The 27,611-nt window shown below is 32.7% G+C and overlaps 2 protein-coding genes across 3 annotated transcripts; one reads left to right on the top strand and one right to left on the bottom strand.

Annotated features, from left to right (window-relative positions):
• Window positions 1–1,333: 1,333 nt before the first annotated feature.
• LOC132703332 (mucin-2-like) lies at window positions 1,334–25,803 on the top strand. Of its 2 annotated transcripts, XM_060672516.1 has the most exons (8): window positions 1,334–1,452; window positions 4,818–5,222; window positions 11,389–12,189; window positions 15,808–15,825; window positions 16,002–16,253; window positions 24,055–24,267; window positions 24,322–25,208; window positions 25,648–25,803. In XM_060672516.1, the coding sequence occupies exons 1-7, from the start codon at window positions 1,389–1,391 to the stop codon at window positions 25,200–25,202; spliced, it is 2,634 nt and encodes an 877-aa protein (XP_060528499.1). In that variant the 5' UTR covers window positions 1,334–1,388; the 3' UTR covers window positions 25,203–25,208; window positions 25,648–25,803. The 2 variants fall into 2 exon arrangements, with proteins under 2 accessions (XP_060528499.1, XP_060528500.1); XM_060672517.1 differs by lacking the exon at window positions 15,808–15,825.
• Window positions 13,597–14,766, bottom strand: LOC132703333 (uncharacterized). Its single transcript, XM_060672518.1, has 2 exons — window positions 14,353–14,766; window positions 13,597–14,292 (listed from the first exon to the last, which is right to left on the bottom strand). The coding sequence occupies exons 1-2, from the start codon at window positions 14,764–14,766 to the stop codon at window positions 13,597–13,599; spliced, it is 1,110 nt and encodes a 369-aa protein (XP_060528501.1).
• Window positions 25,804–27,611: the final 1,808 nt, after the last annotated feature.

Raw genomic sequence — 27,611 nt, forward strand, 5'->3', positions numbered from 1 at the left:
AGATTTTTGTCAAGATCAGTAAACACAATGGATTACACTTACACTTCTCACCTCAAAGCCCATATCATATGCTCTAGTCCTTTTCTTGTTCACACGTAGTACGTTCGATTTAATTTTTAATGAAATTATTTAATTAATATATATTATATATCTTAAGGAACTTTTGATATAGAAAATAATGAAATTTAGCAGTAAAAAGGAAGAAAATAGTAAATTATGCAACAAGTGTGGTGTAAGGTATTTTACACGAAGGAGTAAAAAAATATATGTATTTTGTTTATTGACTACAGGCGTATTGAGAATATATCAGTATTACTAGATCTCTTTTTAGAGGTTATCGTTTTCACCTACTTTTCGTTTAAATAGTTAATCTCTATGAATAACTTCTGTCGCAAAAAGCAGAGTGTCTTTAACAACATTGTTCAAAACTCTTGTGTTATGTTGAGACTTTTTCTTTTCATTGAATGATGTTTACGAAATTGTTCAATAATTTTGTTTCAAACAACCACAACATTTTGCTATTCCTTTCCCCCGCATTTACATATTCTTTCGCAGATTTTAATGCGTTTATTTGCTGACTGTATATTAAGCAAACTTGTTGCATAATTTATTTTTGCATTTTTAATGTACATTTCACTGCTTGACTGGGGCATTACATACTTTTTTGTTTTCGAGCATTTTGATAATTTTCTTAATAGCATTGCATTGCATTTCTGATTTACGATTTAGCCAAAAATTAGCCGAAAATAAATAAGAACTAAAAGTTCAGATTTTCACGAAATTATATATTATGACATGACAATTGTTTCGACAACACCGTGTCTTTATCAAATTTGATAAAAACGCGGTGTTGTCGAAACAATTGTTATGTCATAATATATAATTTCGTGAAAATCTGAACTTTTAGTCCTTATTTATTTTAATAATATATTTGCACTATACCTGGAAGATTGCATTTCCAAGTCATTTGAACTCAGAACCAAGGCAATGCTTACCGCAAATATGAAATCCTCTATGTTATTACAATGTAGGAAAGATTGACTTAAAACACTGAAACAAATTTTGGTAATCGATTCAAATAAAACAACCCCGAAATATGTTTTGCTTATTGAATTTTTACTTTGCGCTTAGCGCCAAATTATATATTTTTCGGTCAAAACATAACGATGTTTATTTAAAACCCGCCGTTAACTTAAAGGTAATTTTAGGTGACTTAGGCAATTAGAGAAGTCTTCTCTAATTGTAGATACAGCGGTGTTATCGAATGCATTTAAAATATAATGTCACGATAAGAACCCGACTAATTAGGGACATTTAAAACATTGAGGCCGTTTAAAACTGCTTCAGAGCAAAAACTGTTTTTTAAGTTGCGCGACTACCACCTCAAAATGGCGGCGTCATATCTACAATTTTTAAGTCTGCTTTTGGTATTATACGTTCAAGTCTCGTCAGGTAATTCTTTAAAACTGTTATAGCCACCTTATTTTTTGATTATGAAAATGTTAGCATGCTTAAAAATCGCTTCAGAGGAATCGCAAGAGTTTTTGTTTTGCAGATACCTTATTTTATTTTTTTCATCCAGTTTTTCATACTCTCTTTTACTTAAAATTTTTGTCTTCGTTTTATCATCTTAAATGAAACCGAGCACCAAATTTATTTAATTTTTTCAAAATTGTTCTAATCGTGAATAAAATGTAATGTAATAAATGTAATAGATATTTAATGCTCATCTTTTTCTTGAAACTGAGCTGTAAAACTGGTTTTGGATATCAAAACTGCAGGTTTTGACGCAGTTAATAAAATATTCTAAGAACTGCTTCTACTGTTGAACACCGAACTCTAAGTAGTTGATTCTCTCATTTTAAAATGTAGAAATAACGAGCTTGCGTGAAATTTCAGTATAATTTCGTTTGCCAAATCACTCTCTAAGGTTTTCAACTCGCTACAACTTAAATCGCACTCCAAAGGTCATTTGGGTCAGTTGAAAAAGATTTTGACTTTTACCTAAATATATATAGCCAGCAAACGGACAAAGTTCAGAAAACTTTTTGCAGTTCCAGACAGTTCCAATTCTAGAAAAGTAGAAACTCCGAATTTGGTTGAGTTGAGGAGACCCTTACTTAAGATGCGACGGGGTCAATCCTAATAAGTGTTTCATTTTTTTGTTAACTTATTTTCATACTTTTTGAATACCTGCTTTTAGTTGTAGTTCTATTAACAGAACCATTAAAAGTTCGGTAGCTCAATTCGTATTGCATGACAAAACGAAGTGACCGGGAATTGATAGGCAAGCTGAAAAGTTTAAGCGGCGATGGTCTGGGCAGCACTTTTTTTTTTGATAATATTACTTGAACGGTTATCATAATACGTCGCAAATAATGTAAATAGTAATCAAATGAATTACTTGAAGCTAAAGATAGCAAGAGAGCTGGTAAACGCCCGTGACGCTTTCACTCATTTGCGTACGTTGAAAAATTAATAAGTGTAATTACGATTATCGACTACAAATCGAACCGAGCTGTTTAAATTGGTAATGAGTGCGTCTTAACAACTTACATATAAATATAATTGTTAGGTGATACCGGTTATCAGTTTATTTCGAAAAAAAACTTCCAACTATCGATAATAAGCTTGTACGAACCTAATAATAACCCAAAAGCCGAAATAAATTTTTGTTATTTTAGGGTCTCTTTTTTGACTTGGGAGTTTTAACCTACATACCACTTAAATTTTCGAATGAGGTACATTTGTTTCGCAATGCATCAGAATTAAAATAAGGAAGGAAGATACAGAACTGAAAACGTTTCTGGGTTGTTTTTCGACACAAGTAGCATCTTCCACTAATAGTAGTGGGCAACATATCGTAGACTTGGTATTATTTGATTGTGTAATAATAAATTTAACATTAGACGTAAAATTATTACCATGATTTATTTGCAAGCAAAGTATTTTAAAATTATTTGTTGATATCAGATTTTTGGAAGTAAGTTTGTGATACAATATTTCTGATTGAATTGCCTGCCTTTTGTGAGCTATACCAATATTCTAAAATTGAGATGTAATTTCATAACATCAGAACCCCGATTAGTAAGAAATAATTAAATTTTATTAATGGGTTGATGTGTTCTTGCGGATGTTCAATATGAGCGTGCGTTAGTTATTTCCAACGTCGCTTTAATATTTCAAATTTCTACTCCAAGCGACTTCAGCTAAGAGGGCTATCTTAATGAAAAAATTATAATTTAATCTTCTTCAGACCTTGTTTCATTCAAGCTGATGATTGGCGTAACGTTAGCAAGTTCGACTCGGCAAAAACCGATGCAGGAGGAATCCAGAAGTTTTGTAAAAAGTATTACAGTAGCCTGTGGAAGTTTCATTGAAAAATTGGAATTTTTTGTTTGTTGTTAATTTGTTGTGTTTCTTTTTACATAGTTTTCTTTATATTGTTCTGTAAGCTATTTTTATTCTGTTCACTAGCATTTGGCTGTCATATTGTATATGAAGAGAAAAACAAAATTGAAGAAGAAGTTTGTAATTTGCTTAAAGCAAAATATCTAGACTCATTGCAGTAAGAAAAATTGAGACAAATTCTATAGAAGCAGGGCCTGTCGAAGACACTCTTTTATTTTTTTATTCATTTATTTATTATTTTTATTTATTTATTTTATACCCTTTCAAAACATTCTCATTATATTTTCAATAATTTGCCTTATATCCCATCTAGCTCTTAATTTTAAATCACATAAATTTTGTGGTTTCTCCTTACACCGGCCATTCTAGCGCCTGATACCAATGCACTGTCCAGGAAATACCGTATTTAAATATTCATGCACCATAATATAGAAACCAAATCTATCTATCTGGCGTAGAAGGGTGATAATGACTAGAACTGGTATGAGTTTTTTGAGTTTACTTCAGTCGCTTTTTATAGTAAACAGGGGATTGCAACTAAATTTTAATGTAGATACCATAAATTTTTAATGTCGGTTAGTATAATTTTCAATAAAACAAGTTATAGATACATTAAATTCCTTTCCTAACTGATTTGACAAAAATACACAAAGTGTGGTAGTTCATATCATCGTCACAAAATGCTTAGTTTAATTTTTAAAATTATAGCGTTTTATTTATAATGGATGTAGCAAAATTAATTTTAATGTCAGTCTCATGGTTCTGTAAATTTCTTGTTTTTTCTTTAATTCATTTCTAAAAGTTCCTTAGGTAATAAGATTGAAATGAAGAGGGAATCCTTTTGTTAACTTATGCTTTTTTAATTAAATGTAGTATTCTATTATAAATTGTGTTGCTATTAAGCAAAATTATTAAATTTCCTAACTCTAAACTTTGTCAAATACGATCGCAAGGGTCTTCTTAGGTTTGAGGCTTTGTGAAATAAAGATTTCTAAAATACCACACAAACCATTCACTTTTTAAGACACTGCAACATGTTGTGACGATGTTTTTATACGTTTAGGCCTTAAAAACAGAATTCGAATAAAACTTGGGTATCCCTAGCTTCAAGCGTATGGAGAAATTTTGGCTAATATATATTTTTTTGCAAGTTTCCAAATCTATCTCCGAATATAAAAAAAAACTCGTTCTTAATTAAGAAATAATAAAATTTAAATTTTTGTCTCTGATGAGAATTCGTCGTGATTTTTTTTTACATTTCTATTATAAGAAATGTCAAAAAATGAAAATTGTTCGACAGGCTGCCATTTGGCTATGATTTTATCCGCTAGTAGAGTGTGCAACGTAATTAAGTATAATAAGCTTTTTTGTTATATCTGTACTAATATTGGTGTTTTATTTTCCAGTCTCCTCGGGTTTTTTTTCTTGTGCCCCAAGAGAGTTTAGCATATTAGCCCCTTGTCAGGCAACATGTGCGGAAAAGAAACCGAGCATTTGCATACGGAAACCAGGCTGTTATTGCAAAAAGGACATCTGGGATCCCATTAAAAAGGGATGTGTGCAGCCTAAAGACTGTGATCCACGGAACCTGCAGGGCGGAGGTTCCGCTTCTGGAGGTGGTGGTGCATCTGGAGGAATATCAGGCGGTATCAGCATATCGGGAGGAGGATCGTCAAGCGGAAGCTCATCGGGAGGTGGCAGTGCATCAGGTGGAGGTGGAGCGTCAGGGGGAGGAAGCGCTGGCGGAAGTGGCGGGGGCAGCGGCGGCGGTAGCGCTGGAGGCGGTTCCCATTCGTCAGGAGGCGCTAGCAGTAAGTGTCCCCCTATAAGGCTTTTAATTTCATTTTGAAGTTGTGTGATTATAGAAACTTAAAAAACAGTGAAAATTAACTTACTTTGTTCCGTGAATAAATGTGTAGGCGAGTAAATAATATCAATTAACGTAACCGTCATAAATAGATGTAGCACTTGACAATTTCAACTATTGTCTGTTTGATGTGGATAGTAATTAATTGGAAGACACTTATTTGCAAGCTTTATTGCGCTGCACACTGGTGGAAATTACGAAAAACCTGGCTGAAACTAAATCACCACATCACATTTTATATGCTGATAATGCGGAATATTTTGAATAAAAGAGTTAATATTTAGCAACGAGTGTGGTAAAAGTAAAGAGTTTATTTGACATGAGCGGAGCGAGTGCTTCATAAACAGGTGACTTAAAAAGTTTACCAAACGTGTTGCACACTATACTTTTTCTACGACCATTAGTTTTTGGGTACACCTAAGACAAACAACAGCAACAAATTCACTGAGATTACCGTTGGAACGTCAAAATCGATAAAATGACAGATATGACACACTAGATCGGTGTATAATTGAGTATTTTATAAAAGTGAGTAAAAAAATAGTTTTTAACTTAGACGTTTATAGAATGACAGATATTGTTGTATCATAAGAATGGTTTTGTTGCCATTTTAAAACCGTAAAGCCAGATTCACTTGTACATCTTTTTCATAAAGAGTTCTGGGAGAGTTTTCCATTTCCCCAGAACAATATTAGAAACACTTAGCTATTAGCTCTATATACTTTACTATTATACGCTAGATTATAAAGTGATATTAACCGGTCCACTAAACATTACTAAAAGTATTTCTAACCCAATCCTAATCGGCGACTGTCCTATGGAATTTAGGATGTCTCTTAAAAACTTATAGCATAGTACATACTCAATTATGTGTATTATGAAGTTAATATCAGATAGCAATAAAATATAGGTATTGATAATGATAATGATGTTTTATTGAACCCTTTAAATGACAAAAGCAAGTGTTGAACAAGTGAAGAAGCAAAAAAAAAAAAGATAAAAAAAAATTATAAAATACAGTACAATTTTACAAAATATTAACTCATAGATATGAAATAAACACAGGTACATAATTTAAAAGGTACACAAAACAATTAATTGTATGTGAAATGCGTGCACATAATACGTCTTCGAAAAGATTATTAGTCGTAGCTCTGGATATTTAAAGGAAGACATGCTGCGTATTCAGATGACTTTTAACAACTGCAATAATTGTATTGTATTTTGTTTGGTCTCTATTTCTAGTCAGGTATTTGTGTTTGCCCCCTCCTCTGTGATATAAATATCTACGCTCATATACATAACACAGAATCTTCAATAAGTAAATGCTAATAAATGTTAGAAGTTTGTGTTCTTTAAACATCGGCCTAGAGAATTCTAAACCTTGTTCATCAACAGCATGTTTGAGGTTAAAAAAGCAAATAACCGCTGCTTAGTTTTATACAAACTATTTCAACGTGATCCACCCAGTTTAAGTTACTATTTATTAAGACCCCCCAAAACTTCAGTCTTTTGGGGTAACAAAACCTGTTGCCGACCTAGCTTCATGGTAAAAATATAAATTTCCGGCCTAGAAGGCCTGTGAAAATAGACACAGATGGTCTTACATTTATTCAACATCAACCTTATTCAATATCAAACTCTTTGGTTTAATCATCAGAAAACAAGATCACCTTCCCAGTGCATGCAACGGCAAGTCGTTTATAAACTTAAGAGTGGACCCAAAGTATTGTTCTAGTTCACCCTAGTGTCGACGTCATACTTAGACGTCCTCGCAAAATCTAAAGAGTCGAACGGACACTTCAAGTAAAAAAAATACGTGCTCCTCCTCTCCAGTAAAACATTAATATGTTGCACAAAGTCAACTGTCGCCATCTCAGTGGAATGCCCTTGCCGAAAACGGATGGTGTTCATTTATTAGGATTTCATTTTTAGTTAAAAACTGATTTAAACGCGAAGCTATAGCTTTTGGTATAATTTTGGATGTAGTACCCAAGAGAGAAATGGGCTTATAGTTTTCGAGTGACATTGGATCTTTCTTATGAATAGGTATAGCTAAAGATTTTTAAGAAAAGAGGGAAATTCTCTCTCTCTCTCTCTCTACATTATGGCCTCAAATTCACTTTTTCATTTTTTAATCAGGACCTCCATCAAAATACTTATTCAACTGATTAGCAACGATCGAGAACCAAAATATACCAAAAGCTTAGCTATTTCATTATTATCTTTGACGACTGGACCACGGTCTCTAAGCTTTATGGCGTCATTTTTAATCCTGTTTCTATTCAACCTCTCGTTTATTACTTCCCACAATGTATTTAATTTGTTGTTCCATTATTTAGTAATTGTAAAAATTCTTTCTTGTGTCAGTAATGTTTTTGTCATGTTCAATTTCAGGATTCTTGTGTATCAAATTTAATTCTAAGTCGTTGGGATATTGTTTACGCCTATATTTTAACGTTTTTCATTCATTTTTTAGTTTCGCTGTGTACCAAGAATAATTATTTTAACATCTATATTTGTTATTTACCGTTGGAAACAAACCGAAAGGTCCAACAAACAAACCACCATGTTAGAATATCTAGTAGTCAATCCATCCAGAATCCTACAAAGGTAAGCTAAAAATGAATCAATATTTCCATTAGGAGACCCATAAGCAGTCAGCACACAAAGAGTATGCAGCGCCTGTTAATAGTTCACAGAAACTAGAGACCAGGGAGTATTTCGTTATTATTCGATCTTTTATTGTTTCATTTTTAAACCAGTGCTATATAACACAAAAAAGTAGTGGTTCGTGTATTTCTAGAAAAGTTTCTAGATAGTTCGATGTATTTAAAATACTTTGTATATTAAGATGTATAATTTTTACTACCTTCGGCCTATTGATGTTTTCTGTTCGTTCAGGCCTCGGGTCTATTGATGGTACTTTGCTCTGTTAGCACTTTTTGAAATTCTATAAAAATAAAATTATGACAAAATGAGATTTCAAGCCACAACGGACATTTATTTAAAGTTTGCGATAAAAGAAAGGTTCAATGGTAATGGTACAAAACACATGATAAGGTTCAATCTTGGAAGCATGGACGTGTAATATATATTTTTCTACTCCCGTCTGTAAAATACCTAATTATACATCGATCTGGCGTGCGGGAAGCGTCACTTTTCCACCTCAGTTTCGTTTCCCGCTGATCCGACCTACTTCGGACATTTTCGGGATTTTACCGCACGAGTTTGGAGCGATCGGATGTTTTCGGTAATATTTCCCACGCTTTGAATTTTGACATTTGTCGATTCTGACGGTCATGCCAGTGAATGCATTCTTGTTGTTTTGCGAAAATGTGTCCAAAAACTAACGGTCGTAGAAAAAGTATAGTATGCAACACGTTCGGTAAACTTTTTATCTCACTCGTTTATTAAGCACTCGCTCCGCTCGTGCCAAATAAACTCGTGAATCTAATGCCGTTTACCGCACTTGATGCGTAATATACTATTAAAGTATATCCATTGTTCATATACGTTTATTTAATATACTAAAACCGGAGACTAACCAATAATATGCTCAAATATTTATGAAAATGGTTGATCGAGTGATGCTTGGGCTCTTTAATGGTTCTCTCTATTATGTTATAAAATTGATCTCTCAATGTATCGTATCCAGATGGTAACCTGTCAAAGTCTCACTTCAATCCATTTCTGATAAGAGTTATTTATATCGCCAAAATTATTTATTATTGCACGAAAACGAATTTTTATTTGCCTTTTGAATCTATTGACGTGTACAGCATTTTCCTAAAGAGTTATAAGAGAGTATTTCATTTCCCCAGAACAACAACCAATAAAACTTCACATATCCTGTATAATTATTGTATATTCAACTATTTATACAATACATAATAAAGCTGGTCTATCAATGTATACCGATGGTTACTTGGCAAAGTCGCCAAAATTGTTTAATATTGCACAAAAACAAAGTTTTTCTTTGAACTTGTATTGTTTGGGTAAACGTTGATTTAATTTATAAAAATATGGTGTATTAGAAGTTTTCCGTATTATAAAAATAAATCCAGTTTCAAGCAAAATTGGGATATTTTAGGTATAAAATGCACCAAACATCTGATGTGTTTTATAAATATTTATTTAAAATTTACAAAAGCTTAGTGTATTGAGAAACCGGTAAAAGAATCAATTAAAATTACGGTACAAAGGAAGCTTCAATACGTTTATTTAATACACCAAAACCGGAGACGATCCAAGAATATGTTCGAATACACGTTTAGTTAATTGTAAATGGTTGATCGAATATTGCTAGTGCCGCTTATCGATTCTGCCTGGTCTGTCAAGGTATCCAGATGGTTAAGAGTCAAAGTCTCACTCCAATTTATTTCCAATTGTTTGATATTGCATGAAAACTAAGTTTTTGATTTCCTTTTAAAAGCGTTAAATCAGATTGACTTGTACTAAGGAGTTCTGCGAGAGTTTCTCATTTTTTAAGAACAGCATCAAAGAAAACGTCACTTATATCCCTATTTACTTGGTGTATATTCAACTATTAATACACTCATTATAAAGTTATATTAACCGTTCATTGAAGACTGAAAAGTGTTTCCAACCTAATCCTAGCCAAACATATGCTTGACTATGCACTAATTTATTGAAAATGGTTGTTGAAGTGTACTTTACACCCTTGTGAAATCTTTGTTTATTTATCGATTTTGATCATTTATTTTTTGTTGGATTGATCTCTGAAAAATGCACTAAAACCTTGTTTTGCTTATTGCTATAACCAAAGTCATGGCCAATAGGGACTATTTGCCAAAAGAGAGAGAAGAGAGAAGTACTATTAAGGATTAAAAAAAAATGACAACGAATTCTTATTGAGGAGTACTTAGAACCCAACTATACCAACTTTTTTAAAGTTTCAATACAGGACGTTTGAAATATCGTTACTCCCCGCTTGAGTCTGTACATTGTTGTAAATTCTTTTTTTTGTGGATATATCTCTCCTTATATTTCTTTTTATATCATTCTAAGGTCATGCCCAGCTGGGACTAATTTTTGATTTCAAAAGAAGGGCGATTAGAGATTTCTTCCAGAATAAAGTGTCAACGAATTCTTTATCAGAACTACATAAAGTCTAACTATAATAATTTCTACGAATGTTTGGTTATGGCTATTTTTTTGTGCGATAGATTTTTCAAAAAACGGGTGTTTTATATAAAATCGAGTCATGGCTAATGCACACAATTTTTTGAAGCGGAAAATCGAGAAGTTCTTTTCGAGACTTTTTCAAATTGAAAGTAACTAGACCAATGACCAATGTTTTTAATGTTTTAAAAAAATAAATATTGTAAACCTGTAAATAGCGATTATTTTGTATGTAATTTTAAGATCTCACAAATCTTAATTTTACAAATTTCTAAAATAATGATAAAAGATGTTTTAAGGGACATTTATTTTTTTATTTATTTTATTTTATCTTAAAATAGCAGTATTAATAAATCTCAGTATTTTTGTTTTTATCTGTATTAGATGAGAATTTAAAATCCTTTTTAATTAAAAAATACAGCGTTGTAAAGTCTGTTTAGTTCATATCTAATCCTCTCTAATCATATTTCATTTTAAGAAAATTATTACCGTCTTTCAGTGAAATCTATCCAACAAAAAAGAATTATCAAATTGAGCAATAACAGGAGTAATGCTTAAGCAAGGCGCCCGTGATATTTCGAGCACCCCTTATTCAAGATCATCTTTAAATCTAAACCTAATCCTTTGATGTAATATGCCACGAAAACATAAATGGCTGCTTATTTCCCATGCTAAGATTAATCTTGCCTAAAACTTTTACCTAGTTTTTTTTTTACGCTGAAACTAGGTGCAAGTTTAACATAACGCTTAAACGCATCAAACAGCTTAAATAGAGTCGTCATCTTTGATAGCCATCGCAACAACGCCGAAATTGTTTTCGGCATAAGCTTGCAGTCTCGGCGTTTTCATAGAAGTAATTTGAAAATAATGTTTTTAATTATTGTCAGGTTTTTCGTAACAATTGGAATTGGTGTTTCCGATTTGTCTCGAACGACAAAGACAATAATCGACATGTTCTGTTGCAGTTCACATATCAGTTAAAGGCGGAGGAGGTATTTCGGGATTGTTCAGTGCTATACTAAAAGCTCCCTCGAAAGCGATAAAGTCATTTTTACAAGTTTTCGTCAAATTTGGCATTAAGCAGCCCGTGATCATAATCAAGAAAGTTACCGCGCAGATAAAAGTGATAATCCAAAAATCGGCCAATCTCAATGTGAAAACGGTATCTTCGATTATCGTCGTGCAAAAGAAAATTATAGGCAAAATCGGCGAGGCCCTATTGGATGTCGGCGTACTACAAGGGAAAACAACCGAAGATGTCATAAACTTGATAAAGACGACCGTTATAAAAATATTCAACTTCACTTTCAGCGCTCAGATTAGCGTGAGCGGTAAGATAACCGACACTATAAATGGCATCATCGCTGCCCTTAAAATCAAGAGCATCAAAGAGCGCATATTGAACTTGCCGCTGATTAAAAATATAAAAGCGGCCATAGCGAAGTTGAACGGCTTTATTCACGCCAAATTCCAAAAGCAAATAGACGAATTGAAGGAATACAAGTTGAACTTGTATAACAAACACAAAGATTTCTTCCAACCAATCGTTGACAGGATATCGAGCTCATTCCTGATCGTCGCCAACGCGCTGAACGCGCTGATTGACGGGAAGATCAGCGAATGTCCTGGAAATGATGACCCTGGTGCAAGTCCTGCGGGTAGTCTGCAGCGCAGGTTGAAAATTTCTGTACTGGATTTCAAAATCAAATTATTGAAGGTGCTCGGACTGAAGGATTTAGCGGCGAAGTTTCAAGCGAAGTTGGATGGTAAATACATTTTCAATTTTGGATTTGACATACGATTTTGAGTTTCGACTTGTTTCGGTTGATTTCTAGATGAAGGCCAAACGTCAGAAATAATAAGAGAAACTGCACGGAAAGAGATTTTGGTTAATTCTTTCCTGACTTATATAATGTTCCTTTTTGACCCTCTAAGATTATTTGTATTTTGAAGTTTCCCTTTTAAGTGATTAATTTTTTTGATACGTCGCCCCAGTAAACTCGTTTTTTGGTCACTTAAATCAGAAAAATAATTTTTATAATTTTCTAGCCATCTACGGGTATCCATAGCCTTTATTAAAAAAATTAGTCCAGTCAAGCCAAACTAACCAACTCTTTTAATGGCCACTTAAATTGGAAAAAATATGTTTTATGACTTTCAAATCCCATCCGGCTATCTATATGCGTTTGTAACCTTTATAAAAAAAAACAGTCCGAGATAAACCAGCACTTGGGTCGTATTCTCTGGTGTTACAAGAATCTATTTAAATCGAATTGTTAAATTGGATACTGGTATCTATATGGGTTTGAAATGTTAATAACAAAAAAGTCGGTCAGGGCAATATAAAATAACACTTGGGACACATTCTCTCATATTGAAAGAATCTATTTAAATAGAAAAAGCTCATATCAACATTTTTTATAGTCACTTTAATCGGAAAAATTTTATTCCCTGATGTCTTTCAATCTTTTAAATCAAAAAAATTACAAGCAACTCTTTTTATGGACACTTAAATTGGAAAAACAATTTTGATAGTTTTCTAAATTGCGTACATATAAATTTTATAAACAAAACATTTCAGGTAAGATAATAGTATATTATTTAACGAGCGTATTATGAAGGCCATAATAAACGAGGATGATTTATAAAACGAGCCGCTTGCGGCGAGTGTTATAATCATCTGAGTTTATTATGGTCCATAATACTCGAGTCAAATACTATACTTTATCTACAACCATCCACTTATATAGGGTACCTCACCGGAATTGAAATGTGTCATTTTATTGTGAAAAAAAACTATACATGGGAGAAACCTGAAAATTCGGTAGGAAGCTAATGCTGATGGCAGAGCAATTCAGCTAGAATATTCTCAAGATGGTGGCACTTCCGGTTAGGCCGGAAGTGGATGTTAACTTGCTTTATATGAAATGGAACATAATATCATACATTTTTAGATTCTACCATTCACTCAATATCAACACTGGTTACTGTTTATGTATGCTGTTTATGTTATATGTTTATGTGTTATGAGTTGTGATGTAATAAGGAATAAATTCAATGAAAGTCCTGGATTGAACATTTAATAAGTTTAATAATATTTAATTAACATTTACACTTCAGCACACAATTATTTTTAAATTGACGCTTAATAGGATCATTATGTATTACTCTGTCTATTTCATAAAATTGATTGTTATATTAGGGCAGTTATTGAAATTCATCGTAGTTGGTGTAGTACCAATACTAATGTCCGTGGTGTCTTTACTAATCGAAAAAGTGTTATGAGAAGATTCGCTCGTAATAGTAGACATACCTGGATATTGTGAGGGGGTAGAAACAAAAGTACTGTTATTAATATTACAATTAGGGTTGATTTGACTTAATATTTTAGTAGCTGCATCGGTCTTGTTCTTCTGCGAGTCTGCAATATAGCCTTCAGCTACAGAAGCCGACTTCCAGCCTCCGTGGCGCTTCAGAGCTGTCATACTTGCCCCTGCGTCGACATACAATGTGGCTGAAGATCGTCGTAGACAGTGCCCGGTATATCTTTCTGGGTTTTTGATTTGTAAGAAACTTGCAATTTCTCTGCCCATTTTGGCAAACTTGTTAATGCCGATAACTTGTTTTGTGCATTTTCCATTTTGAAAATTCATAAAAAAAGAATCTGATGCATTTGGCAGTCTCAGATTTGCATATTTTTTAACAATATCATGGAACTTCTCAGTAATAGTAAAATTCCTAGGGATCTTGGTCTTCGTAACGGGAACTATTACTCTAGTGCAACCTTCATAAAATGTAACGTGTTGTATTTTCATTGCATGTAGTTCATTTGAGCGGCATGCACCCATCACTCCCATAATTAATGCAACCTAAAAAATTAACACCTCTTGGTAAATACCGTAGGTATGTAACGTCTTATCATTCCTTACCTTTGTAGCCAAATATTTTGTATCAGGAGCTTCATAAATAAATTTATTTATTTCCTGTCCGGTAAATGCCTTAGATTTTTTGGGTTGATAGCCTTCTGATTGTCTTTTTAATAAAGCATGTAGCTTCGCGTAGTGGTCGATCTTGACATTGTGTTTAATATAAAGTGTGCTTTTTAGCATGGAATAAAACGTCCACAAGGAGGACGACTTATACTTTTTAGCCAATTCTTTGAAATACACTAATAATGTATCTTCAGAGAAGGAGGTGGCCTTGTTTCTTGATCGCCAATCCATGAAATTGTTGTAGGCAATTTCATAATTGTTTCTTGATTTCTTGGGAAGTAAATCCAGAGACGCAGCTTCCGCTGCCGCTCGAATTTCCGGGGGTGTTAGTACTTCGTTTTCAGAATCCATTTTTATTAAATCTTATGTTTTAATTGCAAGGCGAAATTTTAAAGCTTCTCTATATGAATATTATTTACTTTACAATTATTATTTCATGAAAGAAAATGTTTGTATTCACGATGAGCGTCGCGTCGGGTAAGCTGTCGCTATGGATACCCGCTGCGCGCTGTCAGATTTAGCCTGCACGGCCTACTAATTCTTTTTAATTATTGTCATATTGGTTTGTATTTTTTGAACTGTTTTTGAATAATAGAATTGAATTGGTAACGTGTGTATGACTTTAATATGGGTAACTTTATAGTAAATTTTCATAAAAATAATAAATGAAATGTGTGAATTCTGCGCCGATTAATTGAAGCCCGGATTATTAAGAATTCCAGAATATTTCATTACACTTGTTGTTTTATGATATAATTACACTTGTTTTTTTATGATATAATTACACTTGTTGTATTATGCGTAGCATAATACTCTCACTGTCAGAAGTATTATGCGTCTATTATTAAATGGTTGTAGATAAAGATTATAAAAAATTCAGCAACTCTTTTTATGGTGACTTAATTCGAAAAAATGTTTTATACAGGTATCCATATGCGTTTCTAATATTTAAATAGAAATACGGGAAAGGTCAAGTAACATTTGGTAGCATTCTCTGAACACAGCAACTCTTTTTGTGGTTACTTAAATCGGAGAAATAATTTTGATTATTTTCAAATCGCATACGGGAATACATAAATTTTAACCAACACTTGGGTCGTATTCTCTCTTTCTTTAAATAGGAAAAAATTGCAGCGACTGCTTTTATGGTCATTAAAATCGAAAAAATATTTTTAAACCATTATTTTTAACAACAAAAATTAGTACAGTCATTTTAAAAAGATTATCTTTAATGTGTTGCGAATGAACAAAAACGAATTTTAAAATTGTTATGTACTCCGAAGTCAGTAAATTAACCCGAAACCAACCGAAATTTAAAAGTTTTATTTTTCTGTTGAAAATGGCAAAATACGTTTTGTGACCAAAAGTGACGAAACTTTATTATTTTTTCAGGTTTAAACAAATCTGGCGGTAAGTTTTATATTAATAGACCTGACCAAATATCTTTTTTTTCAAAAGATATAATAATTTCGATATTAATTCAATGCCACATTTATAAACAATATAATTAGATGCAGTCTGTTTTTATTATTGAAAGTAATGATTGTTTCTTTGATATTGCATTAATTATTATATTTATGTGTCAGGAGATTCAACGGCAAAACCTGAACCAGAGCCAACTTCTAAACCGGAACCTGAACCCGAACCGACTTCTGAACCTGAACCAGAACCAACTTCCAAACCTGAACCAGAACCGACTTCTGAACCTGAACCAGAACCGACCTCTGAACCTGAACCGACAACTAATCCTGAGCCTGAGCCAGAACCAACATCGGAGCCTGAACCTGAAACCACTACGGGTTCATCCTCAGATCAAAGTTCATCGGACGGCGCTTCAGGTATTTAAAATTGGTTCAGTTTAAAGCAAATTGACTTTGATATTGATGATAATGCTGATCCTTACTGGTATAATTGCTTGGATGGCCAAGAAAACAAGTTTATAAGAATGTAGGTACTCAATTGTTGTAGTTCTGATGAACAGGCTATTGAGGTTTATTATAATTTTCTTTGAAACTGCTTTGGATATTTTTTTGACATTTGGTAGGGGCCCACATAGCACAGAAACACTTTTTTATGGCGCTTGTTAATTTTATCCTAATCTAAATTACATTTTTTAATTCGTTGTTCATTTGTTACCAAATCACCTAACTTTGCATCATGAGACGAGGAGTTCCCATAATTTTCAATTTATTCTTAATTATAATTTTATATATTTTACCGATTATTTTGGATCGCCTTGTAGGTCCATTTCGATGCTTTCATAAGACTGTAAGCCTTGTTGAAAAGAGATGGTTGTTTTCAAATTAATAGGATTGGTATACATATAAAGACATTCGTCGGACAACAAAAAGTCAACAGGTGATTTTTACTCCAAAATGAATGGAGCTTTAAGACGTAACTTATTTTTTCAAGGAACGGTGGTGTGCCCTTCTTTTCAACAACAAATACTCGATGTCACGCTTACTTCGACGCCGCTAGCTAAAGTAGAAAAGTAAATTTCGTTAAAAATATTTTCTATAAGTAAAAAATACGGAAAACCAGTATTTTTTTAAAATATTTTCAACGTCCTGAACATCGAAAATAAAGCGAATGCAGATCTACATTGATTTAAGTTTTTTTTAAATTAAATTCATCCAAGGGATCAGCATCTTATTATAAAACACTCTGCATATTACGAATTAATTAAATTATTCTCAACCCCGCTGTTAGTAAAATCTCCTTGAATTCTGTTTTTTTTATTCCGGATTTTTCTTGTGACTTCAAAGTTTAAATCACACCTAACATCAAAGCCATATCGCACTTTTAGTAGCTTGGCTTGCAAATTAACCCTTAATCACTGAGGTGGAGTCTATTAGAATTTTTAGACATTAAAGGACGGTATTGTAAGTAGTATAGTCCGACACACGATAAAACAAAAACGTTTTTATCTGCTCGTAGACATTTTTGGACCAATAAATTAAACTTGTACAGGGTAATGATAAACAAATTAAAACACAAAATATATTAATAGATTCTGTTCTATTGCATATTGTTTGATCGAAAAAACATATTAATTAAAATTAGTCGTCAACATATTTTGAAACTGCGCTATTTCTATCATCTAAGGATATAATTAACGATTTTACGTTGTAAGTTTTTTTTATAATTATTTTCCACTTCCACATTGACTTTTAATTACACCATTTACATTTTTGGGTTTATATTATTGCATCTAACTTTCTTTTTAATATTAGGTTAATCTACGAGATATATTGCCGATTTTTTTTACGACCTAAGTTTTATCATACGATTTGTTTCTTAAAACTGCAACTTTTTTTTTTGTATAAGTGTTTTCAAAATAATGGTCAAGCAGAGTAAGGAACTCAAAATAAATAAGAACTAAAAGTTCAGATTTTCACGAAATTTCATCTTTGTTAATAATCATGCTAATACAATATAAATAAAGATAAAGATACGGTGTTGTAGAAACAATTGTCATGTAAAAATATAGAAATTCGTGAAAATCTGAACTTTTAGTTCTTATTTATTTTGATAAATGGATTTTCATTAAGTAAAAGCCTCCTCAGTTCAATATTTGAGTAAGGAACTCTTGGAATAACCCTTTTTTGCTGCTGGTCGTTTTTTAGCTAAGTGTAATTGTAAATTACTACGCTGCCTGGTAGCATATTTGGAAGGAGAGAATTTTTTACCTGCCAGTGTTCTATTATGTCTCGGTGTCGTACACTCGACAGAGATAGCTCCAATTACCGGATAATGACAATAAGGCAAGAAAAGAAGAAATTATCAATTAATTATTATTAATTACCATTGTCTAAAAATTTCAAAACAAACTTGCCACATGCTATAGACGAAATAATTGCTGAAATGGTATGGGCTTAGCGCAAAATACATTTTAATAAAAATATCGTAAGGCAATGCACGATGATACTGCAGTAGTATATGTCTGGAAGGCTGCTCTCCAGACAGTCTCCAAAGAAAATTGGATCAGTTATAGAACACATAGAAAATGTAATAATAAATACCACTACTTATTTTTAATGTGGATGTAGGATCATTTTCTGGTTCCAATTTTGGTTAATTTTGGTTAGTTATTCAAATTATATTTTATACGGTATGATATTTTTCCTTATTTTCCAATTTTTTCGTATTGTTTTAATTTTTATTGCATGCACAGACTTTTCTTACAATAGTTTATTTAACAGATTGACTTACTTAAATATTCGCACATCATTAGGAAACACCATGAACTATTATAATATAGAAAATACATGAATCCGTCTCTAAGTATGGCAGTACTAGTTAAATTAATAAATGTCAAGTACAACTGATTCTGTCTCTCTGACTCCCAAGTGATCGTTAGTGACGATTGTCTTGCAAGATGAATCTATTTTATTCTGTCAGCCATTTTGTGATAAATGCTTGTAAGTGCGCTTTTTTTCTGGTTTATTGCTCGTTTTTTGGTTGCTCGGTAAAGGGAATTTTAACATGACCATTTATCGTGTGTGAACCAATGTTCTGCTGGAAATTCGTCATGAAAAAAGAAAAAATTTGTATGTGAAGAAATGCTTCAGTTGCGAAAAAGATGTACGCCATTGACTTTTTTGAATTTGTTGTTTACTCTAAGCAAACCAGTAAAAACACAACTTATTTAATCCCGTGTTTTGGCTCGTTTTGAAATACTTTTGTATCCAGTATGCCAAATACTACTGTAGTCGTAATCGTGAATATGATTTTTTTGACGGGCGGCAGTCGAATTAAAAAATAGCCGACAACACCAAAGTACTTACATGAGTCGCTAACAAAATTTTTACTATAACCGTAAAATTAAAATTGTTTATAACAAGTAATATTTTATTCTTAGTTTCATATAAAACGTAGTGTGGAACTGGTTTACAATGATTTCTGATATCAAATAATCACTTTTAACTATGGAAATAAAGTGGTAGTTAATCCTTGTTAACCATTTATTCGGTCTGTGTTTGCCTGAGTACTAAAAAGGTTGGAATAAAAAAATCCCATTTAGTTTCAGGTAAAGGATCAATTCGCACACTGTTATTAATGCGCAATAAATGTCAGTTTCATGACTTTGGCAGAGAAAGGCGTTTTCATCAACATTTAGTTTGATAAACAATAATTTTAGTTCCAAATAATTTTCAATAAAAAAAATGTAACAGGTGCCACGGCAGCCGATGTCCAGCAGAGCTGACCCATGATTTTTTGAAACTCTCTTTGTAAAGCATAAATGGCTTAAAAATGTGCTTGCGCTTATTTTGCTTGCAAAGTATTCATAGATGTGACAATTATAACTTAAAAAAAAATTAATGGAATCCAAATGTTAGTAGAGGGATAAAAATTAATTGAATTATATTATATTATTATTACATTATGTCGTAGGAAAAACTAAATTATGCAGTAAAACATGACTTCAAAATGGAGAGAACTAAACCGTGTGTTATGGGAATGAAATAACGTCAACCGATAGGTTAAACAAATATTTTTCTCTGAAAGTTTAAGTCGGAAACGCAGGGAAACATTTTCATTAGTCAAATGAAAAAGTGCCCCCACGAAATATTTGATAATTTGCCCAAGCTTTCTCAAAGTGATATTCATTATTCTTAATTTTATTTCATGTACTACTAAAAACTGTACTGGAGACAAAATTGATGTGAACAAATAGATGGTAGGTTTTCTCCTCTGTTCATGGGGATCATACAGGAAGAAAAAAATTCTGTATTTTATTATTTTGTAATACTGGCTCTAATTTCCGGTAACAATTACTACCTATCGACTCATGTCTTTTTGTTTCAATGGTAAAGGTGTATATCAGTCTCATTTTGTGCCACAATATATGTTTAACATCGCCCTAAGTAAGCTGAAGGAATAAGCTAAATATTCACATCTTGATTAGCATTATTTATTAGTCAGTCATTGTGAGATTGCACGCCAGTATCCACCTCGGTGGTTAATGGTCGAAGCTGAAAGTTTGCAATATCATCTGCATCATTTTAATTTTGAACACATCAAATCAAATATCGCAGCGGCTCTAATTGAGCTTTTCATACACATGTTTCTTATATCATAATGCTTTCGGTATACAGATAGGGTGTTTATTTTTGGTAAAAGTAGTGAAGTAATTGAAAATGGATCAAAATTAATTTGTTCACTAACATCGCGGCCAAAATCAAGCACTGCTAATGTCTTTATTACTCAACCTGCGAGGTACGTTGAGCTAATGAATCTGTAGTATTTAACCGAAAAACAATTAAGTAAAGCGTTTCTGATTATTTAAAAACAGAACATTTAAATCCACTAATTCACAAGCAGCTTTTTTGAGCATGTTTATTTTAAAAAATTAAACAAATAATAATAAACATAAAAGTAGTGATAAATGAGCCTTTTCCAATTCTATCTAGTTTACCTCGAAATTTAATAAAATCTGGTCATGTTATTTATTTTTTTCTTAAACTCATGTTAAATTGTACATTAGTGTTCGAAAAAAATGTATTGAACACAGATATTAATTGTACATATTAACAATAATTTAATGGATACAACCCATTGCCTTTCCTGTTTTAGTTTTTTTTTCTTAAATTTAATAGAATATTATACAAATTTGAAATAGGCTCATAGCTCGAAATGTGAAGAAATGCGTTGCCAAACGACTGGCGAATCAACATCCATTTTCAAAATTATGTTTTTTTCGATTTCTCTGTTTTTAAAAAATAATTGTCTACTTAAATATGATGGTACTAAATAGAATCCGTTAATTAGTCCATACCATATACCAGCAGACGATAATTTAACCGGCCTCCAACTTTCAGTCTTGAAGAAAATACAGCACTAGTGTCGCATTGACTTTGTTCATGCTAGTATTACTGAAAATAGAAGAATAAAGCAGTTTTGGCATTGAATTACACCATTTTTGGAAGTTTTTTGAGTTGGTTAATAATTTCCTGTTTTTTCCTGAAACATTTGCGTTTACAAATCAAAAGAATTATTATTGAGGAATTATGTTTAATTATTTAAGTTAAGCAACTAGTTCAGGTGTATGAATAAGTTTTTTTTACTGTAGCTGAGGTTATGGTATTTTCGAAAAAAAGTTTCGTAAAAAAGTTGTGCGCCTCGAAAATACCAAGAAAATGAGTTGTGGCTTCAGCGAAGCGGTTAGTAAACAAAAAAGTTATTGCAGAAAAATGATCTAATATGGCTGTTTTTTTAAGTGGAAATAAGCAATAGTCGAACAAATTGAACAAACTTCACACTCCATCACAACAAGGATCATGGATCGAAAAAAAAAGCCCAGAAAATTTCAAGTAAAAATATTCAATATTTTTCACAAAATTAATTTGTTAATAACTCTTTCGCTTTTTTTATTTGGATAGTCCTACTTGGGCGAAAATTAAATTTAAAGGCTCATTCTAGTAATATCAATAAAGAAAATTTTTATTGCATACATTGTTTTTAAAAGTTAGTGTTCATTTTTTTGTTATACACAAATGGAATAACTTATCAGAAAATAATATGATAACCGAAGGTGGTAGCTGATATTTTTTGAGGAATAAAAAAAATATACTATCAATTCAAAGATAGCAAAGATAATTTCTATTCGTAAAAAGTCACTATAGCTTCATACGAAAGTTATGAAATTCAAAAGTCAATGTCAAAAAAAGCTGTCTTCTCACACATTAATTGTTAATAAACAATTAGCCAAAATTTGAACTTAGCATTTAACCAACTGTACTCGAACTACTTGTAGAACTTTTGTTTGAGTCTTTCCAAATTAATTATATCTAATAAGAACAGAAGAATAATGTTTGGAATCAAGAATAATTCAAATTTCTCTCCCTGTTTTTTTTTTAATTTCTTTTAAAAATCAAAATTTTGCTGCAAATTATTATTATTTTTGAACTAAAATTCGAACACTTCGGGCAGAGGGTTTTGAACGCTTTGCTTTGTCTACAGCACATTTTACCGATGCCAAACACTAAACGTCAAATATTTGACGTTTGATAATCATTTAACTCGGTGATAAGTGAACTAACTGAACGATATCTTCAATGTCGATCACTCTTTCCCGTATATTTGACTATTTCCGGTCAGGTAAGTAAAATGTGCTGTAGTATTCTAACAAAAGCCAATTAAGTTATCTTTTATTCCAATTACAACATTTTTCTTCTTTGTAGGGGGAATAGGAGCCTCAATAGCTACATCAGGAAGCATAAAAGTGAACTAATTCCTGCCATTTCGACGTTTTCGAGACAGTAGTGACTAACATCTTATTGGTATTTTTCAATATTTATGTATTGTATGGAAAACGTCTAATAAATACTTACAGAAATCATTGCTTTATTCATTGCTTATACCTCACTCCATGAAAAACTTTAGCTCTAAATGGGATTCATTGATAGCAAAAATTAAGTCGTATAATGCCGACGTAAAAGAAAAATAACTGAAAGAAGTTTTTGAAATGATCTAAATATGGAAAAACCAAATTTATATAAAATAAAATATGGATGACACTGATCTCTCTCCAGTACTTTCTCAACCTAAATATTGAAAAAGGCGAGGCCACGGTCTGTGGAATTTAATGAGTTGCTGTTTTTGCAATATCTTCAATAGCACAGCTGTATAATATACCCTGCTTCTGCAAATTTTATCTCTAAATAATCGAAGTTTTAGGGAGATTGTCTTTGTAGTGAACATTGCCTTAAAGATGAATTGAGGTAAAGTGTTTTATTTCTGGGATTCGGGCAGAGGCAATGATACTTCTTTGCAAAGTAAGGAATAAGTCGGATGATGAAAATATATTTAGATATCTATCAGTTTAATTAGATTTACTGTAGGCAAAATGGCCACTGTTTTGCAGAACCAACCAACTTTACAAACATCCTACAACCATTACAGCCATCACCACGAAAACTTTGAAAAAGTGTTTACTCCTGACACTCTAAATTTAATTGGTTTTGCAGCTTCTTAGCAGAATATCTAACACCCATCATGACATCGAAACACTTTTCACTGGAACATACATCAAATGTTTTGGACTATTCATAATTAAATCTATAATCTATTATTATAAACATTTTCTTCGAATATTAATTAAAACACCAAAGCTCATCAAAACACATAAACTTCATGAATTGTAGCATTCAATTTCACATCCAGGACATTCCGTCTATTGTAAACCCATTGACACTCATCATCCGTAATTAAATCATTAGTTTTCAGAGCAGAACTTGTCTGAACCTGAATCTCTTTTCTGAGAATTAAGACATCTTACCTTCAATACATCAAAATAAGACTCCTTCTTAAAAATACCTCGGCATTTACTTTCACTTAAAGATAATATTCCCCTAGAAACAACAGAAAAATATTTGTATAACAGATTAAAAAATATCAACAAAAAGAATATAGCACAGGAAATCACTCATGAAGCGAGCCTGGTTTATAATTCTTATTTCTACTTGTCATTCTCTCTTTTACATCTTGAATTCACTAGTACCTCAAGCAATTAAAAAAAACCACTCTCCTTCACGTGTGCCCCTTTCGATTATTAAATATGTACACAAAACATCTGATTCAAATTCGACCCATGAGAATAAGAATATCGAATGATTAATAAATTGAGCGACATTGCAGTAGAAACGACTACGGTAACTTCTTCACCCATCGAAACGACCGCTGCCCCCACTACTACGTCTCAAACTGACTCAACTCCTTCACCAATTGAAACCACCACATCTGGGGAACCTCGCGTTGAGAATACCACTACTGATGCATCAAATACCACACCTGTTGCATTAACAAGTCAATCGCCTATCGACACCACACCGACGGCTGATCCGTCTACGGGTGAGACAACTTCGTTAGTTGAATTTTACAGCATTAGAATTACTTTTATTTCAGAAACCACCCTTTCGCCTGTTGAAACGACATCGGTAGTTGAACAGCCTACTACAACTGAAGAGCCATGCAATGAAAATGACACTGAACCGTCAATTACTACGGTAATCCCGGAAACAACCCTTTCGCCTGTTGGAACGACAATTGGAGTTGAGCAACCGACTACCACTGAAGAGCCATGCGATGAAAATGACACCGGCACCACGGGGCTGATAACAGTCGTAGAAACAACTGTTTTGCCTATTGAAACAACGACGGAGGAACAGAAAAACGATGAAGAAACAACCATTACGCCAACTACATCTTTCCCAGAAACAACGCTTTCGCCCGTTGACACGACAACTGGAGTTGATCAACCGACTACCACTGAAGAGCCATGTAATGAAAATGACACCGACACAACGGGGCTGACAACTACTAGTACGGTTCTAGGAACAACTGTTTCGCCCATTGAAACAACACCGGATGACCAGAAAAACGATGAAGGAACAACTAATACACCTGTTGAAACGACAACTGGAGTTGAGCAACCCACTACTACTGAAGAGCCTTGTGATGAAAATGACGTTGAGTTAACTACCACGTCCGTTCCAGAAACAACTATTTCGCCTACTGAAACGGCTACAGAAGCTCAACAGCAGACTACGACTGAAGAACCATGTGAGGAAGAAGATTTAACAACTTCCTCAAATGGCATTGAAAGTACCACAGCTCCAGGTCAATTGCTAACAACTACTATTGAAACAGAAACCGAAGAACCATGCGAGGAAGAAGATTTCACAACGCCCGCAAATGGCACTGAAACTACCACAGTTCCAGGTGAATTGCAAACAACTACGATTGAAGCAGAAACTGAAGAACCATGTGAAGAAACGGATCTCTGACTTTAGGTAATGTTCACTTTTTTCAATATTTAGGACCCACCTACTAAACGAAATTTTGAAATGGCTTTTCCCGTTTATCCAGTAACTACAGTAACTTCAATTACAAACTCTTTGACGCCTGTGTTATCGGCTATATGATTGCTATGACGATAATGCACCAGTCACATTATTGTATTTAAAAAATGGTCAATTTAAAATTATTTTTTCAATTGCAAAGAAATAAATGAAGTGGTATCTGAAGCGTATTTTGCAAATATTAGCGGGAAGGAAAAGAATCGAACAAAAAGAAGAACGAAGAGAAAAACCTAAATCAAAAGCCACACAAAATATAATTAAATATTTCTTTCTACTCAAACAATTTCAAAGTTTTAATATATTGAAAAAAATTATCAATCTGTCGTATTCTATTGCATAAAAAGTTGCTAATTACGTAATAATATTTTAGGAAACACTGGAAGTCCACCAGCAGTCTTAAAACTCGTATAGGCATTGTTCAATAAATTTTGCACAAAACCAACATAGAAAATTGTATTATATCTTGTAAATTAAATGTTGAAATAAACCGAGTTTGCAACAACTCAAAATCTTGAATTTGTTTTTCTTTTAATACAGGGTTTACAGAAAGTTCTCTCGGAGGTGTCTTCCAAATTAGTAATAAATTTTCAGAGAAAAAAAATTATTCAAAATCGGTCTTGTGAGCAGAGCGCTGATTTTAGACTCTCCTCCAATAGGAAAGTCGTATACTATACAGTATACTATACTCCTTGAATGAACTGAGATTGCAGTAAACTTATTCCTCCTTTTCCAAAATACAGCCTACATGTGTTCTAATGTGCTTTAGTCTGTGCTGCCTTTCGGGTCATTTATTGAGTTTTTTTCTCATTCTTTGTTGTGTTATTATAAGAGAAAGTTCCAAGCTAACATTGTCCGTTTCTTCTGTTTTGTATATGTTGCTGTTTTACACTAGCCCGTGAGGCGCAAGAATGTTTTCTTTCCTAGAGAGTCAGTTGTCCTTTGTAAGGATCCTCGTTTTTTATGGTGTGTGTTTGCACCTTCCGCTTTTGCAAGCCGCAGTAGCATGATTAGTCCAATGATTCAAAGTATTAGATCTTTCAAAGCAAAAGCGAAAACTCGTGCAACTTCTTATAATTTAATTACCATTTCACAAGCACTTAGTTTTAATATAAAATTATAATTGTTTTCTTATAGATTAGTAAAAAGTAATTAAGTATGTACAAATAAGCTTTAGAATACGTAGGCAGTATTTTTAAATTATTTCTTGATCATTGAATGAATTTGATATTTAATGACTATTTCTAAAAACTTATTCTTATTGTTTCTAATTAATATGACTGTGGGTTGCAGCAGTAGTCAAATTCAAAAGAAAAAAAGTGTAATATACTAAATTGGGGGACACTTGACACGGGTAAGCAAATATTTAGATTCATATCTCCAGAACTATTAGGGGTACGTAGAAAGCTGTTTCTGCATATAAAGGTTTATTTAATGTTATCCGCACTGAGTGTAGTTTTGGTTAGTATATTATACAATGTAGTATTTTTTTTTATTCTTTTAGCGTCGGTTGTTCATAAATCTCTTCAGTCAGAATCTGAAGAAATATTCAGCTATCTCCATAACAAAATAATTAAACAAAATAAAGTATTAATACAAGTGCTCGAATCAACATAAAAAAGGAAATAAATAATAACTTTACTTTTTACAAAACTGAGTTTCAGTTTCAATCAAGCTCTGAAGAAGCCAACAGGATGATGGGCGAAACGTCAGCAAGTTCGACTCAGCAAAAACCGATGCAGGAGGGATCCAGAACTTTTGTAACAATTATTACAGTAGCCTGTAGAAGTCTGTTTGTGGAAATTAAATAATAACTTTGATTATAAATAAACAGAAATGCATAATCTAAAAATACTTTGCAGTCAAATATATTTTAGAATCCAGCTTTCAATATACGTCCATATTCTGCAAAATGAAATGCAAATGCGAATGAAAAATCTGTTGCACACGTTCCGCATGAGAATGAAATTTAGAAGCGCTCCATCTCTCAAACTGAAGTTGTAGACTGAAAAGAAATGAAACCATTTAGTTTTTCTCTACATCAGTCAAATGTATAATTATAAAATCCTTTTATTATTCAACAAGTGTTGCATTTGAGTCACGAGTTTATTTGGCACTAGCTGAGCGAGTATTTAATAAACGAGTGAATTAAAAATTTACCAAACGTGTTGCAAACTATAATTTTTCTACGACCTTTAGTTTTTGGGTAGATTTTTGCAACGCAACACTAATACATTCAACATTGACCATCAGAATTGACAAAATTCCAGCCGTGTCGTAAAATTTCCGAAAATATCCGATCGCTCCCGAACCTGGTAATATTCCGAAAATGTCCGA

The sequence above is a fragment of the Cylas formicarius genome, unplaced genomic scaffold, assembly GCF_029955315.1.
Source record: "Cylas formicarius isolate icCylForm1 unplaced genomic scaffold, icCylForm1.1 PGA_scaffold_6__28_contigs__length_40554024, whole genome shotgun sequence".
Classification (NCBI taxonomy): Eukaryota; Metazoa; Arthropoda; class Insecta; order Coleoptera; family Brentidae; genus Cylas; species Cylas formicarius.